Source organism: Pseudorca crassidens, chromosome 6 (assembly GCF_039906515.1).
Source record: "Pseudorca crassidens isolate mPseCra1 chromosome 6, mPseCra1.hap1, whole genome shotgun sequence".
NCBI classification, from domain to species: Eukaryota; Metazoa; Chordata; class Mammalia; order Artiodactyla; family Delphinidae; genus Pseudorca; species Pseudorca crassidens.
The window spans coordinates 53,627,957-53,647,769 of record NC_090301.1 but is presented as its reverse complement, the minus strand read 5'-3'; the positions used below and the strand labels follow the sequence as shown (position 1 = coordinate 53,647,769).

At 38.0% G+C, this 19,813-nt stretch overlaps 1 protein-coding gene across 14 annotated transcripts in view; it reads right to left on the bottom strand.

The window, feature by feature from the left end:
* The window catches only part of ZNF385B (zinc finger protein 385B), a 391,044-nt gene that overhangs the window by 16,434 nt on the left and 354,797 nt on the right, over positions 1-19,813 (bottom strand). For all 14 annotated transcript variants that reach the window (XM_067741341.1, XM_067741346.1, XM_067741347.1 and 11 more), the window contains one exon: positions 15,380-15,542. In XM_067741341.1, coding sequence (XP_067597442.1) covers positions 15,380-15,542 — 163 coding nt within the window. The remainder of the gene's footprint in view (positions 1-15,379; positions 15,543-19,813) is intronic.

Genomic DNA, 19,813 nt, shown 5'->3' with positions numbered 1-19,813 from the left:
GCTTCCCTCTAGTTGTGGCATGTGGGCTCTGTAGTTGTGGCACGTGGGCTCTAGAGCGCACAGGCTTAGTTGCCCAGCAGCACGTGGGATCTTAGTTCCCTGACCAGGGATCGAACCCACGTCCCCTGCATTGGAAGGCAGCTTCTTAACCACTGGAACACCAGGGAAGTCCCCAGAGGACCTACTTTCTTAGTGTGGTCTTGCAAGGAATGAAGCTGAAAAGCCCATGGGGCTCTGCACCAGACAAAGAAATACTGCAAACCTGTGTGTATGTCAACTCGTGTGCTGCAGAAGACTTCTTAAGCCTTTGCCTCACTTGTCTCCTCCTTATCTACACTTTGACACAGTACAAGTGATAGAAACCACTAACTGATGACAGATATTTTAACGTTTAAGGTAGAATTCTACTAAGATAGGCAATGAATTTGCAGGGGGAAAATAAAGCAGCAGCACGTGAGCTGCAAGATGAATAAGCCAGTTTCGTACCTTGGAGTTCTTTTCAAAGCAAAATGTAATTAGAGATGTACAGACGCTAGAGCATCATCGCTATATCAGTGGATGCACAAAGAAAGGAGGATTCATTTGTAGCCTAACAGGACTGCACCTGTTAAGTGAGTAGGAAGAAAAGAACTATATTGCAGATAATGTTCAGATTATTTTGCCTCCCTTTATTTATTAGATGTTTTCTTGGAAGGTGATGTGCAAAAAGATCTTGGAAAATTTAGTAATAATTTGAATGCACCATTTAAAAGATGTTTTTGAAAGCAGAGCTCTTTTGGTAATGCAATAACCACACACACTTATTTTTAAATTCTGTAAACTTACAGATTAGATTTGCTTAATTAGAAACATATACAGTGAAAAAGTTATATACCTGGAGAACAGGTCAATAAATCAGACAAGTGGGAAAACAGTGATAGTACAAGGGAAATATACAAAGGCAGCTTCCCCATGGAAGTTTTACCCTTTTTCTTAAGTCCACTATTAATACTGCAAATCTCTCATGAGCAAATGTCTGGTCTCCTATTTCTGAGAGAAATGGGGAAGCTCGATGAGTTTACCACTGATGTTACAGTGTCTTCCCTCTGTACCTATTTTGTTTGCATCTCTGAGGAAAAGGTATCTACTTCCACCTGGACTCTCTATCTTTTAAATCTTGTCTATCTTTCCTATAGCTCTAACTACTTTGTTTCTACAGGGTCCTTTCTGTTTACAAAATGCTAAAACTTCCATGTTCCAAAGTCATTCCCTAACTTGGTTCACTCCTGGAACTTTCCATTTGCCTTCTCATTGGCGCTGAATTTGAAGTGGTCCTGTGAGGTGGCCCTTTCCACTTCCTCTCTTCCTGTCCATCCTTACCCTCCGGCAAAAGCCAGGGGTCTCCCTTCAGTCTTCTCTTGCACTGGGCACAAGTTCCTTCCTGAAATGCTCTCCCCACTTGATGTCCACAACTCTGCCCTTCCCTGGTTCTCCTTCAGCCTCAAGAACAGCTCATTCCAGGATCTGTTCAACAGCTCCTATTCTTCTGTCTGCCCCTAAGTGTTGGCATTCCTCAAGGTCACTTCTTGTCCTCTTCTTGAGCATTATGTGATCTAATTCACTCCAATGACTTCCTCTACTACCTTGACATAGATTCCGAAATCGACAGGTGAAATCTCTACCCTACTCACAGACTCAAGACCCCCTTTTCCCTAACAGTCTGTGGGACATCTGTTTCTAGATATTTCCTGGGTATTTCAAACTCAACATGCCTGATACTGAATGGATGAGCTGCTCCAGCAGCACCCGTCCAAGCAGTCCCCATATCAATTGATGACATTACAGTTGTGTATTAGAATTGTCAGCAAAGACTCTTGAATTCTTCCCTCTTTTATTCTTCCCTCCTTTGGTCATTAATGAATGACCAAAGTTTATTGATACTATCTTCTAAATTGATACTATCTTCTAAATACCTCTTCTACCAGTCTTATTCACATCTTCATCCAGCAGACATTTATTCAGCATCTACCATGTGCCCACTGCCTCACTTCGGGCCCTCATTTATTCTCCCTGGATTATCATAAAACTTCTTTATAGGTCTTGTTACTTCTAGTCTACTCTCCAACTCTTTCCCCCTCCTTCCCTGCTCTATGTTCTCAATAATCCTTTTCATATAATTATATTTTGATCTTACATTAACTATAATTTTTTCACACTTTCACACATTTTATACTGGTAATTTATTACCAGGATAGAGATATTCTTGCATCCTAGAAAAATATCTTAATTCAATTTGGGGCCCAGTATACAGAAAACCATAGGTGGGCAATAAATTTGTTGAAATAAGGAATGTTCAATTCATTGCCGTGCTTTCTAGCCTCACAAGTAAAAATACTAGAAAAATTCACTGTTAATAGCTGAATCATAACTAGTAAAATGAATATAGGTAGAACAGATAGATAAATACATTTCATCTGTTGATTATGTAAAATACTTGTATTATTGTTTCCAAAGATTATATATATATATATATATATATATATATATATATATATATATGCAAGCAATCAATATTTAATGTCTTTTGAGGTTGAAACAATTCTCTTAAGAATGACATCTCCTTGAAGTATACTAGGACAGAGGCATAACAACAAACACATTCCTTTTTGCCAGGTCCACTATTTTGAGGTTTGATAAAATGAACAAATCTATGGATTTCATTATCTCCTTTACTAAGAATCCTATACAAACTTACATATAAATATTAAGCATGTACCTTTCCCAGAAAATCTAAAGTATATGTGAAAACACAAATATCACAAAAGTATAGCCAGTCCTCTTTGCAACTTAACTGATGTCCTGGTCTCTGGCAATGTTTCTCATGGGTTTTATGTTTGGAAACTCATCAGAGGTTTGTAGCCCAACAACCCACCTGACCAATGTTGTAAGCAGTCAGTAACAAATTACATGTACTATATTCATCTGAGTTATCAACAATTACACAATCGATATAGTTATGCAATAATGTTCTTCAAGAAATTCCAAGTACTATGTCTTGTGGTATTATTTAATTTTCCCCACCCTTTAGATAACAGATGTCCATCACTGAAGGTGTCATTATGCAGGCTTTGGACCTTAGTGATGATACCACTCATGACCAACCCAAATCCCCAAGGCACATAACCTTTAGCAGGTGGCCTGAGACTGACCCAGTATACTGGAAGTCCTTTAGTCACCCATTTAGGCTTCCTCCAACTAGATGCCTCATTTAGACTTGATGTAATTCCAAGTGTCCCCAAGAGTTACCCACATAGTATAATATTGTCTGACTTATCTCACAACACCTGCTATTTAGCTCACTTGCTTTGATAGTCACAGGACTTCTTGTTGGAAAATGTTTGATCTCAATGCCCCACTTGAGGGTGAATTGCTGGACCACTTTGGAAATGGAAAAAATTCTCTATATGGCTTATGCCATTTTGCAGGTGTGGAAAACAAAGCAAAGGACTTGCATGACAATCCCAGAAACATCAAGAAGTCAAGGAGCAACATGGAAATTAAAGCTACTTTTTGAAATTCTCAGAGCACTAAAATATTATACATTGGGCCAGTTTGATGCTGGTGGGCCCTTCCCATCCAATGCCATGTTACCATGCCTCTAGCCAGATTCCAGAAACCCTGTCTCTGCAAGCATGGTTTATCACCATGAAGCTTGCTAATTCCTAATTAACTATTTTGATGTCTAATTTTCATTTCTTGGCCTTCAGACTACTCCTGGAAGCAGGGGAAATTATCTCTAAATGAAAGTGACTCTACTGAATCAGAATCTGTATGCCCTTACGTGAAAAAAACAAAAAAGCTTATTTATTTTAAGTAACTTAGGACCCACGAAAGTCAGGTGACTAATTTCGTAAGTTCAAAACAGGTCCTGTTCTATAATTTTCTGCCAGTCTCAATCCTGACCTAGGGTATCCCTGCCCTTTCCATATGAAAGCCTAAGTCAATCAGATTCTCGCCATTGGGCTACACCCTGCAGTAATTTTTGTAGCCCAGTGAAATGACAGTCATTGCCCTCCCTGTCTGAGTACCACATGACAACTGCCCCACTGTCCCTTGTGCCACTTTGTTGGAGAGCAGAAGCTGCCAGTCTCACACTCAGATAAAACAGTGGCATCTCCAAATATCTCCATGTTGGAAACTGGCAGCCTACACTCTGTATCAGTGAGCTGGCACTGACATTAGTGAACTTGTCACTTCTAAGCAAGCACAAAAGAGGGCTTGTTTGCTAGAGCTTGAATCTAACGAACAGCTTTCTCCTATTTTGTATAGTTTTCCAGCCATTTGACTTGTACAATAGAGAAATCATATTTCAACTTCTTCAGGTTGAAAAATTGCCCCTTTTCTGATTTGTCACCAAGAGATGAGAAACCGTTATTTCTGAGGCAACTTTATTATGGAAAATAGAGTAAGTAACTCATGTCACTCAAATCAAATCCCTCAGGGAGTAGGTCCAGTAGCGATTCAAAAGCCAGGAATAAGATTAAAAACTAATTTTCTAGGTGGAATGAGGAGCAGGTTCTTTTTCTTCTAAACTAATGGCCCTTCACAGAGGAAACATTCACAAGGTACAAGGGAAACATGTGAATTCTGCTCCTCCCACCTTCTTCCTCTCTAGATGCAGACTTAAGGGTTTAGCTTTGATGCTCCAGGCAGGGTGACGCTCACACTGTCAATGGAAAGGTCAGCCTGAGAGGTATTGAGGAAACTGAGTCTCTCATCTAAAAAAATATATCTTTATCTAATGGAGAAAATATTTAAAAATTACTGTCAGCCAACAAGTTTATTGCCTCAGGCTGCTTCCAGGGAGATAGGGAGATGGGCTTTTACTCTTTATGGACCTAACTGGGTACTGCCTGCCCTAATGACACTATGCAGACATTCAGCCGCTGGACTGCTCAGGTGTAAGAAAACTACTAACCCTTTAAAAATATATTGCTAAAAGGCAATCATACTTTTACATTTTGAATCTAGCATTTGTACGTAAATTCAACATGCTGCTTTACTGCAAAGTTGTCAAAGCCAGCTTTATATTTAAGACCTATAGGTTGCAGGAGAAAGTCTGTTGACCACAGAAAGTCTCCTTTAAAAAGTGAGATTAATTCAAGAGGCCTGGGCCTCCAAAGGGGTTTGCCTGGGTTGTCTCATCATACGAGGTCCCTTAGGGATACTGCAACGTGGGGACTTATGACTGTGACCATGAGAAAACTGAACAAGAACGAGATATGACATTGTATTGCAGACTGTGAGCCTCCCAACCATAATACAAAACAAATGGCTACGAGTTTCTTTCCCATCCGTCCTGTGCCCCAAGGTATATAAACCTCATCAAGTCATTAGAAGAAGCTATTATGCAAGTAACATAGTCTATGGAGAACAGAGAAAAAAAAAAACCCATTATCCTCTCATACTAAACAGGAGTTTTTAACCTGGGGTCTGTGGACTTCCAAGGGGTCCATGAGTTCACAGGATCCATGAACTTGGATGATAAAAAATATAAATATTTTCATTTATCTCTTATCGAAATGCATTATATTCCTTCAATTATAAATGAAGGCAACAAACTACAGCAGTCTTGGTAGTACATTTAACTTTGTCACCCACAGAAGTCAGATATTTTCGTCAGATATTACAGTTGTTATAGAAAGGTTAAAATACTGTTTATGTTTGTCAACACTTCAAAGTTATGGCAGATATTAGACCTGTTAGATCTTATTAAATGCATTATTGCTATATTACCATATCATAACAAAGATTGAGAACTGGTTGGAATCTTTGTAAAACTATAAATTTCATTTTACAGATGTAAAAACACCATTCAGAGAATAGGCTTCACTAGTCAGCCACAGGAATACGTGGCACGAAAAGATGTTAAGAATCTCTGTGTTTATACCCATCACTTCATTCTGCCTTCATTTCTGTCCCTAGCCATCATTTCAACCACATCCTTACCAACATCCTAAATTCCTTTACTTGTCCCCAAGTGTCCTTTCATTGGTTCAGGTGTTTAAACAGGGCAGTCTTTCACATCTCAAGTTATGGGGTACTGGTCCTTCTGATGAGAATCCTCTTCCCCTCCATCCCTAAACCAGAGCCTTTGTTTGCCTGGCTAACATCTTCTTTCCCTCTAGGTAGAGAGAGCTTAAATCCCCTGCTTAAGCCTTCCCTTCATTCCCAGACTAGGTCAGCGTGCCCTTCTTTTCATCAACCTTGTCATCATTTGTTCAGTATTACCCTTCCAGACAATATGCTCTCATGAGGGCAAAGCCCAAGTCTGCCTGGTTCACTATCATATACCCAGTGCCTAGCATGAGGGGGCTATCAAGCCCCTATCCAGAGAGGGCTCAATAAATATGTACAAATACATGTACCAACAAACCATTTTGTAACTTTTGATTTAATATATTTTGTAACCTTTTGATTTAATGTATTACACTCTTTTTTCATGTTGTTACTTTTATTTACTTTAAAGCTGCACAGTATTCTATTGGGTATAAGTACTTTAGTTAAATAATTTCCCTAGTATTGATCATCTTGTTTTCAGTTTTCACTAACACAAATAATGTTGTATATCATTTTATTTTTCATGTATATCATTTTATTTTCATATCATTTTATTTTTCTTGCTTTGTATTGAGGATTATTTCCTTGATGTAAACTACAGGAAGAGGAATTAATTGGTCTAATGGAATGAACATTTTTATGGTTCTTGATTTATTCTATGATGTTGTTTTCCAAAAGGGTTCTCATTTAAAATGCCATAAATAAAATGGCATGTAACTGTTGCACGGCATGAAATGATCGTAGATTCAAAAGGAAAGAGTCTGGAAATTTCTTTGAATAAATGGTGGCTTTTTATGGCTACTACTTATTGAGTGTCTATTATGTGATAGGCAGTGAGCCAGGAACATTTATTAGTTCATCATTCCTGACAACAACCCTGGGAGGTAGATATCAGCTCTCCCATTTTATAGATGGGGAAATAGAAGGTCAGCGAACGTTACTTGGTCAAGGTTATATGGTCAGTGAGAGGTGGAGTGAATCAAGCTCATGCTCTTTCTACTATGCTATACATGCAAAGTAGGTAAGTGCTCTCAAAACTCCTACCTTAGTTAATACATCTTTATCCAAAGCCACTCAAAACTTGATTTTTAAAAAAAATAAAAGTTGTAAAATAGGATGGGGAAAGAAATAACACACCTTTCTGAGATGTCAGACTTCTGGAAGTGTCATCTAGTGAAAAAGAATCTCAAACAGTTTTCAAAAAGCATGTGCAGTAAAGCCCATGAACCTTCATCTAAAGGCAGCATATCATGGTAGTGAATTCGAGGGACCGCCTGGGAGAGAACTTGAAACTACTTTTCATCTGAAGGACTCTGAGCCATTATTTCCCCTCTCTAGGTCTCACTTTCTAGTATCCATCAAAGGATTGTTATAATTAAATAAGATAGTCTATATAAAATGTTTAGCACAGTGGTATCAAGCACATAATGATACACGTTAATTATTAGTAGTACTGCTGTTAAAGTTATTTCTTGCATGTAAGTCTAATAAGCTTGGATCTGGTTTTCTAGAATATACTATATTAGGTACGGCATAATGAAAGATGATGATAGCTGACTACCACAAGGGGCAGTTGTCACCTCTCACTGAAATCAGCAAGAAGGGACGGCTGAAATAAAACCCCACAGGAGGACAAAAAACAAACAGGCAAACTGTAAGAATATCAATAATAGTTGCTTTAATTATGCTTTACACTTTGCAAAGCTCTTTCACAATCATTTCATTTGATTCATGCAACACTGCTGTTTTGTAGGGAGGGCATTCCCACTTTACAAATAGGAAAAGATAGGCTCAGAGAATTTAATGCCTTCTCTAGAATCATAGCTAGTCAAAAGAGCAAAGAGTACTACTGTCTATAGATCTGCTGTCCAATATGGTAGCCATGCGAGCTACTTAAATTAAATAAAATTAAATATTCAGTTCCTTAGGAGCATAAACCACAATTCAAGTGCTGAATAGCTACGTGTGGCTCAGGGCACTCACATTGGACAACCGAGATTATAGACCATTTCCTTCACCACAGAATGTTTTATTGGGTTATGCTGGTCTATAGAAATGAGAGCACCAAACCGTTACTGCATAATGATGTGCCCGGTGTCCATGACAGTGAACCTGATTCTCAGAGAAAGCTGTCAGGGAAGAGGAAAATACTTTAGAAATGTTTCTATGAAAAACACTTTAAGCTTTATATTATAGAGTTAAATTTGTGTGGCATTAGGCTACAAGCATCATCAAAATTGGGCCCAGAATCCCCAAAAGTGCCGAGTGCCAATGCTCTGCACAAAGAACCTACAAATATCTACTGAGTAGTTCTATTTCTTCATCTACTCATTTCATAAAAATTACATCAATGTAAGAGAATTCTTCCTGAAGCAAATAAGTTGAACATCATAAAAATGTAAGCAATAACCTTTGTTAAAATCTCAAGGGCAGTTATGGTTGTACATTTATAAAATTATTCAGTGTACATACGAAGTCCTTTTATATTCCAATATCTATCTGATGCAGAAAGGCTGTAAATAAATGTAATCAAAAGAGATGAATACCAGTGAAATATGTTTGAAGATGAGAAAAGTTTTCAACAGCGATATAAGCCTTTAAAGGAGATATCCAAGGTTTTGCTTTTTAGAATGGTTTATAACATATCCCTTGTAAATCATAAGTTAATAGATTTACTGAGGAGACAATCACAAATCAGTCTCAACTTATGGTTCACTTTCTTCGAGCAACACTAGGAAATAGCTTTCAGAAGTGAAGAACCTGACAATGAATGCTCAGTATTACTTCAAAGCACTATAAAATGCTCAAAAGTTTCAGAAGTTACTTTCCAGAGGATGACAAACACTTAACTACCTAAGAATCTTCAGCCTTGCCTGGCAGGATGGTGCTGTCAGATTCAAGGTGCATGGACAAAGCTGGAGGCAGTTTCATTTTTTAAATTGACTTTGAAAGTCTTAATGATATATGTATATTTCATGGAAATATGAGCCTTAGTATAATGGTCTGTTCTCTTTAGACAGATGGAGCTCGATTTACGTTCTACATGATTGTATGCCGGAATTTCAGACCTAAGATGTTTGTCATAATATAGTTAATCTATTATTTTTATGAGGGATACGAAGTCTTGGCCTCCTGTATTTGGATAGATGTATGCCAAATTTATGGTGGCGCTGGTCTATAAATGACAGATGCTGCCAAAGCAGAAAACTATCATTTTCTTCTACTCAACAGCACAAGGTCCTGTTGCTAGAGACAGAAATGGGGGAAAGAGGCATTTACAAAGACCTTGCTGGCTAATCAAAGGAGTCCTGCAGCAGTCGGTGGAAATGAGAAGTTGTCATTTGGGAAACTTGGCCCCATTTGTAACAACACATAAAAACTGTGAAACACACAGGGAAACCCATAAACATGACAAGGCGAGGGTCTCCATTTGTATCTTTGGCAGAAAGCCTCTTTGACAAAATTGAAAAATGTACTTTCATAACGTAACAAGATGACCATAAAAAGTTGAACTGCAGCCTTTCCAGGCAAATCATACTGATGTACTAGTTGATACTGCTCTGGGTTCAACCTGAGGAACTGCCGCCATGCAAAAGCACATTATGCTGAAAACTAAAATGAGTTTTGAGGTATCCTCACTTCTTTCCTTCCTTCTTAAGTCTTTTCTGATACTGTCATCTCTGGCTCCATGGTATAGTCATGGGTGTGGGATAAACAAAACAATGTCCCTGTGCCCAGTGAAAATCTTTGAGATGGGATGATTCAAAATGCTACCGAAAATGCGGACAGCATTCAGGCTAGTCTACTGGACCCTTTAGGAGGCAGTTCAAGGCTCTGCTATACTGGTGATGCCCTTGCTCACTGCTGACCTCCAGCTCAGTGAGTGTGTTTGGCTCTAGTCACATAAAGTCTACAGCTGTCAAGCTGGAGCTTTAAGAACATGTGTCATTTACCTGAAATGAGTGTTTTCATTCAAACTTGGCCTTGAAACGATCTGTCTAAAGCTTTGTTCTCTTACAGTTAAATGATGCAGACAACACACTGCACAGAAACTAAGGATTATCAATAAAACAAAGCCTCAATGACCCTGTCACTGCTATAGCTCCTACTGAAAAATATCAACAGTCAGAAAACAATTTAAAAGTAATACATAGTCCTACTCATTAATTCTTTAAAAAAGTGGGTTAGTGGTTTCTGACTTTTCCCATTGGGATACTGTACTTGAATTTACTCTTCTGAGTCAGAGAAGCTTAGAAGTAAGGGGAACAGTGGAATATTCATGGAACAAGAAGCCCTGAGTTCCTGCTCTGACTCTACTGGGATATGAGTGTGCAAGCCATTTAAAGCCTCACACAAGCCATTTAATCTTTCTAAGACCCAGGTTCTTCACTGTTACCACATTTTTGGGAGCAGCTTGAAGGTGGCGATTATATATTATTTTTCTTTTGGAACCTCTTGAAGGCAAGAACGTGTCTTTCTGTTCATTGTTGCACACTTGAAATGGCAAATGTTACAGATGTACTATACTACTTAGTATAGATAATACATATTTGTTAAATGAATAAATGGATATAGAGTTTGTTGTGTGCGTATGTGAAAGAGGGATACTAATATCAGCCTTACCAGTCACAGGGTTGTTGAGGGGGTCATACGAAACCATTTATGTGACTGGATTTTATCAACTGAACAAATTCAAGGTGTTCCTATTGTTATATTTTAAGCAGAACATGCTGGTTCCATCATCTTTGCTCTTAATTGCATTTATAAATATATCTATAGCATTTTGAATCATTCCATCTGCTTTCGTCTTTTTAGACAGCAACTGATTAAAAGCTGTTTAGCTCTAAATGGCTTTATATACTTTGAGCTACAAATGTATTTTCCCCATCTTGATATCTAATTAATTAAAAAAAATCTTGGGCTAAAGACTAGACATATGGATGATTAGGTCGACTATCACAATATTTTTTACCGTTAGGTTGATTATCAAAATATTTTATTATTTTCAAGAAATAAGGTCTTCCAAAGGCTTTGTTTTTTTTTGTTTGTTTGTTTTGTTTTGAGCTTCTTATGAGTGGTTAAGTGCTGTCACAAAGAGCATTCAACTTGATGTATGGGGCATATTATCACAGGGAAGTGTTGTGTCATATGGCATTATGACACTTGAACTCTAGGGAGAAATTTGGGTACAGTGTCTGACCAATATGTTCTAGCCATCTTCCTGAAGCTGCCTAATGCTTGCTGTGTCTTGATCCCATTTCTCCCAAAGCACCTTTTTCCTCCTTTCTACCAAGTTTTGAACTCCCACTGATGCATCATTAAAAGCTGGGATAGATCCTAGGAGACCAGAAAGCTGTTTCTTTGGATTTTACGTTTAATTCTACTCCAACTTCTAAAAAGTGAATAGGACAGCTATCCTGCCTGAAATAAAACATATTTAATTTTTTTTCAATCATGTGGTCAGAGCTTCTTATAATAAATGAAATTCCTGTTACTGTAGTTTAAACTCATTTTGTTTACTGACTTGAGAGGAAAAAAAAGGAAAGCTTTCCATTATACCCTTAACTTTTTATATCTGATAGCTCCATTACAGCAAATTTCTTTGTATTGCACAGATCCAGTTACAACATGATCTAAATTATGTCTCCAAATGCATCATAAAAAAGTGGTTGTCCCAGTTGCTAAAATAGGAGGTAAAAAGGCTTTTCTATCAATAGCTCTTGGAAGATTGCTAGGTCACTTCTTAGAATAAATAATCTGTGCTCTCAAGGAGCAAAGCGAGGTCATCTGTGGCTCGCACGCTCCTTGTCAGACACTCTGAAATCACACTCTTCCTTGACTGATGTTCAGTGCATCCCAGGATGCTGCACTCCCAGAAGCCCCCTCCCTTAACATCTGGCTATTTCCTGTTCCTCAGGATTTGCCCTCATTGAACAATACTCTTGCTAAGTTACTGATGCTAAAGAATGAGAATGGAAATGGAATTAGTCAATCCTGTGGATGTTGTGAATGCCTGGATTTTGAAATCTGGTAGCTGAGACATCAAGTTACTAACATTTACTTTTCACTCAACTATCTCAGAATCACATAGATATTGCTTAAGCCCACTTGATAGAATACTTCATTCAGAAGAAAAAGACCAGTGCTAGGGAATTTCAGTCTCTTAAGAACTGTCAATCAACCATGACTTTTCACTGTGACTATTACTCTAATTTTTGGCTGACTCCTTAGAGGCAGTGTTGTCTGAAATAAAACACTTCAGTTAATTAAGTACCACAGTTCTTCCTCTTCCCTCCCGCTTCCCTCTACATCCCACCTAGACTGTTTATGAAGGACTGGTCTTCGTGTCTCCTAACTTCTAAAATGGGGTTTTAAAGGAAATCAAAACAAGTTACCAAAAAATTTTATGACTCTGACAAAGCTGTGGGAGCTTTTTAAGGATTTAGAATAGGTGGTTAACAACTGGTTATGTATTACATTGTTTAGACCAAATTTCCCATCTGGGCAAAACTTCTAATTTTCTAACTTGAAAATTCTACAAAACACGTGTGAAAAAAAAAAGAAGAAAGAAAAAAACACATGTGAATTCTTGCTTAAAAGCTGACGTTCAGTTGAAAGTGACAAAAAAACATGTATCTATTTAGCAAATACGACCCACTTTGTTCTTAAATAGTGCCATCTTTCAACAGCTTTGGTATTGCTTTTATAGATATAATAGGACGAACTAAATATTTCATTAGTATTAATATTTAAAATATGGAGAAACAAAAAAGTAATTTGAATGACCTAACCAATGTATTGCCAAATAATTTATACAGATTTGAGTAAGGAAATATGGAAAAATGAGGTAACCACACTACAGGTAGTTTGCATTACTTCTAGTCCAAGTATGGACAGGGACATGGTGACTGAGGTCAATACTGTTAGACCATAGGTACTTTGTGGGGTGGATAGGGAAGTGTCAGAGGAAGCAGAGGATGCTGGATTAAAGACCATCACATAGCTACTGGGAAAGAGACTCTGCGGTTGAGATTTGTTTTCCTCTCTCCCCACTCTCATCTCCTGGGGTTCTTCTAGATCTCAGTTCTCTTTCTTTGTTTATACCACTGCTGTACTTGACCCTGGTGTGTTTCTATTGCCCGCTAGCCAAACACAATTGTTTGTAAAGTCTCTTTCACTTGAGCATTCACTAGCATTTGAGAGTCAGAATAAAAGTCTTGAGTCATTGAACTTTATTTTAACATGCTCATTGGGCGTCTTGTAGATTTAAGATATGCTGTGATTCTGATCCAGCCCCTTTATTTGGATTTTCTATCTCTATACTGCTCTTTTCTTGGGTCTACTAGCTAATTGTTGACTTTTTTCTCTTCCTTTCCTCTTCTTCTACACCTTTCCTTCTCCCTTTAATTATCTTCTGTTCGTTCATTGATTTTTCTCTCATTGAGCCTTTTCTATTTCCATTTTTAACAGTTTTTTCCCTCATTAATTTTAATTTCATCTACTATGCCTAGAGCAAACCCAATCTGCAAATAATAGTCATATATATTATAATATAACTTAATGGGAGCATTGAGCACATGCAATAGCAAGGCAGGAATGCTTACAGTACCTTCCCACTGTGCTATTAGCTCGAGACACAAAATAAGCTGAAAGAATGGAGTGACACTAACCTCCACTGTTCTATCATTTTGCTTATAAGTACTTCTGTCGGTAAAGAGCATAATTCAGGTAATAAAACCTGACAGAGTATTATTTCATAGAGGCAACAATATCCTGCAGAAAATGAAACTAGGCAGGAAGTCAGGAGGTGATGGCTCCTGTTCTTCCAAACACTGGGTAACCTTGAGCAAATAACGGCTGCAATGTGGACCTCGCTTTGGTTTGCTACTTTACAAACTGGAGATAACATTTGACCCTAATATCTGATAGATCTGGGTTAAAGATTAATTTGCTAATATACATAAAAAGGCTTTGTTCTTTAGAAGGGGAAAAGTGCAATGTAATAATTCAGTATTTATTATCTGTTCATCAGATAACATGATTTAGTGATTCTATCGCACAAAGAACAAAAGCCTTTATCACCAAATTTGGGTCAGCTCACTCACTCTAGGCTGCAGAGCCTTGGGAACCAGCATCTGTGGGACCTCATCAATAGTGGTCACTTCTTACATAGTCTCTCTTTGTCTAACCAGGCTTTTCTGAATCTTCCTCTTACAAATGGATTTGTGCTTCTCCGAAGGCCCTGGGCAACCACAGGAAAGCGTTCTTAAGTCTCTTAAGTCTACAATGACTTGGAAAGCAGAAGAGAATAAGACAAGAAGTGTGTGTCTTTGTGTTTCCAACAACAGAAAGGTCCCTAAGGAGAGAATCAAACATAAGAAAAAGGGATCTATTCTCTTAGTTTCCCTTACAAGGCACTGTTCCTCAGTTAGTCACTGCAACAAGGTGACTTACCCATCTTGGGTCCTGATGGGCGGATGTGAATGTGTGAAAGCCTATTAAACACCCAATTTCATGGCATACCTGCTGGAAAAATAAATTTTTTCTCTTCTCCCTGAATCATTCAGTTTGAACCTACTCAGAAAACCTGCTGATTCACTGGAACTATGAAATACTCTGCTTAAGAGGCACTTCCACTAGTAGCCCATTTCCAATTTATAAAGTTCTTCTGTTAGTCAGTTCATAACCGTGAAAAGTTCCTTTAAAATCTTTGAGTTCATTTGTAACTCTGAGGAGAACTCTATGAATATCTTGAAGAATCAAAATCTCTTACTATTGAACACATTTCCAGATTCACTTAATAATGCCGCTCTCTCAGAAAACTTTACCTTTTTGCCCTTCTACTCCCTGTTACTGGGGTAAGAAAATATGAAAATGTCTGTTAATAAACAAATTTAAGGATTCCTTCACTGAAAAAGTCCATAGCAAAAACCAAATGTAAAATGAATAATAAACTCAGTATTTTAGATCCATTTCTTGATTTTTGTCTAAACACAATGTGACCAAGAAGCCTCCACTTATTTTCGTGCATATATACTTATATATATATTTACACACACACATATACACTTAAATGTATATATTTAACAACATGGAATGGTAACCTATCAAATGCTTAGATTCCATGCAAACACATAACCCTTCCTGTGAAGGGAACGTATTAATATTATAAAAACAAATCATGGAGAGTAACATGCAACAGCGGAGGGGAGGAGGATAGGGTGAGGCCAGAGGACCAGGAGGAACACAAAGAATGTAAAGAACAAAAAGTGTCATTGACCTGATTTGTCAGAGTTGTTGCCTGTGATTGGAGTGATGGAGCAGCTGGGATTAGCCTTTGCGCTGTCCTTGGAAGAAACCATTTTGGGTTTATTTTTCGTTGCCTCTAGTGCTTTGACCTTCTTGGCATGTTTACTTCCTTTGTAGTGGGCCTCGGCCTGGCTCTACAAAGGAGAACAAATCAGGCTCATTTTTTTGCTACTTACAAACAGCACAATGGATGATCATGCAGGAAAAATATACATTCAATCATAGGCACCACAGACATTTACAGCTCAGCACTCAACTATGTCTTCGGCATTTAATGAATAGTAGACCGGTATCTAAGAGTTTTTTGCATATTGAAACCTTCTATACAACATAGAGGATCTGTGTCTTTCAAAACCAGACATTATACGAGTGGACAACAGGGTCAGGACAAAATTGGGGCGAAGGTGAACTTTGTCATTAGTGCCCTCCCACCACTGCCCATTGGGGTTACTTGTCAAACGTTTGGCTGGCAGCAAGCCGCTTTGAGTGTCCTACCCGGGCGTGTCCTTCCACAGCCACTCCGTTTAGTTTCCCTTCAGCTACAAATCTGTCTTCCCTGCACCTACGTTCCTCTTGGCTCTGCTCTGAGAGCAAGTGATGTGACAAAGCAACCTGCTAGTGAGTGGAAATGGCACTACATTTTGGAGTCATCTACACACGCTTCATGTGTCATTTTGATGATTCCAATTCTAAGAATACACGATATTAGGCACAAAGGAGGTAGGGACAATGCTTGTTTCTGATCTCTGATGTGATTCTGAAGTCAAAGCAGTTAGTATTACATTCACTTATACAAAAAGCATAGGTGAAACTGTGACTTCATTACTAGATCAAAAGAAAGAAAAGCAATCAAGGCAAGTGAATATTAAAAATTTTCAAAAGACAAAAACAAATTACAGCAAAACAAGAAAACATTTAGTCAATAAGCTGACATTTGGAAAATTCCTCTCTGCCTAAAGAATAAGGATTTTATCTTTTTGGCAACTAGCATAATGAACATATTAACAAAAGAATCTAAGTATACTTGCTTCAATTTCATTTTTAATAGACCCTGAAAATATAAACAAACTAAAACATATATTATATGGTATATTAGCGTAGTTATAAAGGTGAAGAGGATGATAAACCTGTCATATAAAATGAGTTTCTGTTAGAGGATTTCTAAAATAATAATAACTTTTCTTCTTACATCAGTTTTCCATATATACACTTGTATTTGTTTGAAGATGATTATACTGATATTTTCATCCATTTTCCTCAACAAGTAGAATACAGGTGGTATGTAAGTGTGTGTGCATGTAGGTAGGTAGGTAGGTAGGAGTGGCAATGGACAAAATTAAAGACATGTGATTTTCCTAGCACATAACCCCAATCACCCAAGGTCAACAGACTTTTATTGACTGTACACAGTCCCTAACTTCCTGAATATCTTTTCGTAATATTGTTTTAGACCACCGTTGACTTATCATGGCTCTTGGTTCGTTTGCTCAAGGACTTCTCATGCTGTTCTCTGTCAAGTTGAAACACAAACCCAATCCCAAGAGAGGAGAAAAGTGTAACATTATTTTGAGTCTTATCACCCTCTGAGAATGGTTAAATCCAGCAAATATAGTTGGGTAGATATAAATTAAGAAAATATACAAATAAAAATTTAAAAATTGATAACATGAAGAAATAATAATAATGGCTGATATTACTGAGCCTCTGACAAGAACAGCTCGAAATGTAATACATGTTTCTCTCATGTAAGCTTCACAGTGCCCTGTGAGGCAGGTACAGATAGAAAACTGGGCACGAGAAGCTAAACAGCTCATCCAAGGCCACACATGTAGGTGGAGAAGCCATTATGGGGATCTGAAACGCTTACGTGTATACTCCTATTTAACTATGTACCCGCACGTTAGACATACACATACTCACCCTAAGTAAACAATATAATTTTATTAGAAGTAAACCATTACACAAAAATTACACACAAAGAAAGCACACTGCTTTTCATGACTCAGTGAAGGATTCTATTTTAACAGAAGTTTATATGAGTAGGGAATACCTTCTTAATTCATAGGAAATATACCGGTAGAGTACATTAGGCTTGATCCTTCTGTTGAGAAGCTAAGAAAGGCCCACTTCTTAGGTATGTAACAATTTCTACAAGATATCAGTTGACCTAATAATTCATCTTTCCAAGTATACTAAACAGTGAGATGTTACTTTAGTGCGCTTTGGCTAAATAAACGTATAGTTCTCTAAATAAAACCTCCTGGCACAAGATGAGCAGAGTGTCACTTCCTCATTACTATTTCTTGGCATCACTGCAGAAAGTTAACAGTATCAATTAGCACTTGGGATAAAGAGCCAGCTGAGTGACACTCACTGGATGCCAAGCTGGAAAGAGCTCTCCAGAGCCATGATTCACTTTCCTTTTGAGTTCTGAGGCATGGAGAAAAGCAAAACAAGGCTTCTTAGCCTCTACTGACTACTGTTTGGGAAAGATCTGGAATTAAGACAGTGGCAGACACCACTCATTCACGCTTGGCATCTTTCCAGTTACCCTGTGGTATTCTTGGTAGTGGCACTATGCTGTCCTCAGTACTGTATCTGAGGTGTCAACAGCTTCTAAATCCTGGGCAGATCTTCAAGTGAAACAGAGACACTGTTAAAATAGTAACATGATTAACCTGCCTTCCTTATCTGGGAATCTCCTTAATTGAGGAATGAAAGAAACAAGGACAAGAGCCAGAAAACCAGGGAACGAGGCAACACGATCAAGCCCAATCGACGATGGTTCTCGTATCACTTCTGAGAGACTTGGTTAACCACACAGACTTATAATTTTACACCTCCGTGACTAGTCAGCAGACACCTATTTGTCTAGCACTAATGGTCTGCTTTCTGATTTCCTCCCCAAAGCGCTGCTATACACCCCAAACTGGCAGTGATCAAAGAAACCCCTTGCCAAGAATTGCCAGAATTAGAGAGCTGCCCAAACCACCATACTGACTTCCACACGGGAATTCACTGGTATCTAAGTTTTCCTTTCAGAGGTCACTCCAGTAGCTACCTGACCACCCACTCATAGAGGAATAGCTTTGACAGGAAATGACATTTTGGAATTTTCTCTTCCATTCATCTCCATCTTTGTTACTAAAGCCCCTCACTTTCCAAAATCCTCTACATCTTTCAGGACCCTACTGGTCCAAATAAAAAAGATAAATAATGAGATAGTGTATTGCTTTACAAATAAAAATGCAATAATGAGCAATTCTATAATTCACTGAGCTCCCATTTCTGTTTTTTACCTTATTTCTATTTTGGACTTCAGAGAGGTGGATAGGATCTTGAAACAAGATGTTAAACTGTGTTTACTTTGTATAGAAAGAACAGTCCAAACCCAAACTGGCAAGTGGCTGGGATAGAGTAATGTCACTGGAGAAAGTTCTCAGTATTTATTTACCAATGGACCCAATCTTTTTGCATCTTAAAAAGTAATTGGAACTGTTCCCTTAATTACAGAGAGTGTATCATTAAAACTATTGGCATCTGGTTTTTTGAGACGTTAGATTTCAACGTGTTAAGCAGTGTTAGATAGGAAAGAGCAGAGGTCAGTTACTTTTCAGATAAAAAGTATATACTCTATATGCTAAAATGCCAAATAAAACAGATGTCAAATGAACTACCATAAAACAGGCTAAACTAACAAGGGGGAAACCTGATTATTTATTTCACAAAGAATTATTTAGCACTTGCCATGTGCTAGACATTGTGAAAGATTAAAAACAAAGACCCCTATTCAGAAGAATGGTAGTTGGAAGAAAAGACGGACATGCAAATAACTATAACCCATAGCAGAGAGTAAAACTATAAAATGGAAGGTAAACTGGTACAAAGAAGTATGGGAGTCAGGGGAGAGGTAAATTTCTGCAGATTGCAGGGGGACCCTGGAAGCTTCATGGGAAAGGAACATCAGAGCTGAGCCCTGCTTCGGGGGCAGGGTGCTGAAGGGTCAGTATGCAGGGGGAGGCATTTCAGGTGGAGGGACCCGCATGTGCCAAGGTAGTGAAATCCTATGAATTATGCAGTGTTTCCTGGGCACATCTGCTTTTCAGTATCACTAGAACACAGACATATAAAAGGAACAATAGGGAAAGCCTGCTGCATCATGCTACCTCAAACATTATTGTCCCGTGTAAAACAGAAAACATATCATAGTGTTCTACAAATGTTCTACTTGTAGGCATCTTTTCTATAGATAGTTATAAGAAAGATGTTGCTTTTACATCACAGATTTTATCCTCTGCTCCAAACTATAATCCTACGGTCAAAGGACAACTAAATTATTTATATGGAAGATTTAATCATTTGAGATAAAAGCATGGCACTTAAAATACCATAGTCAAACATACTA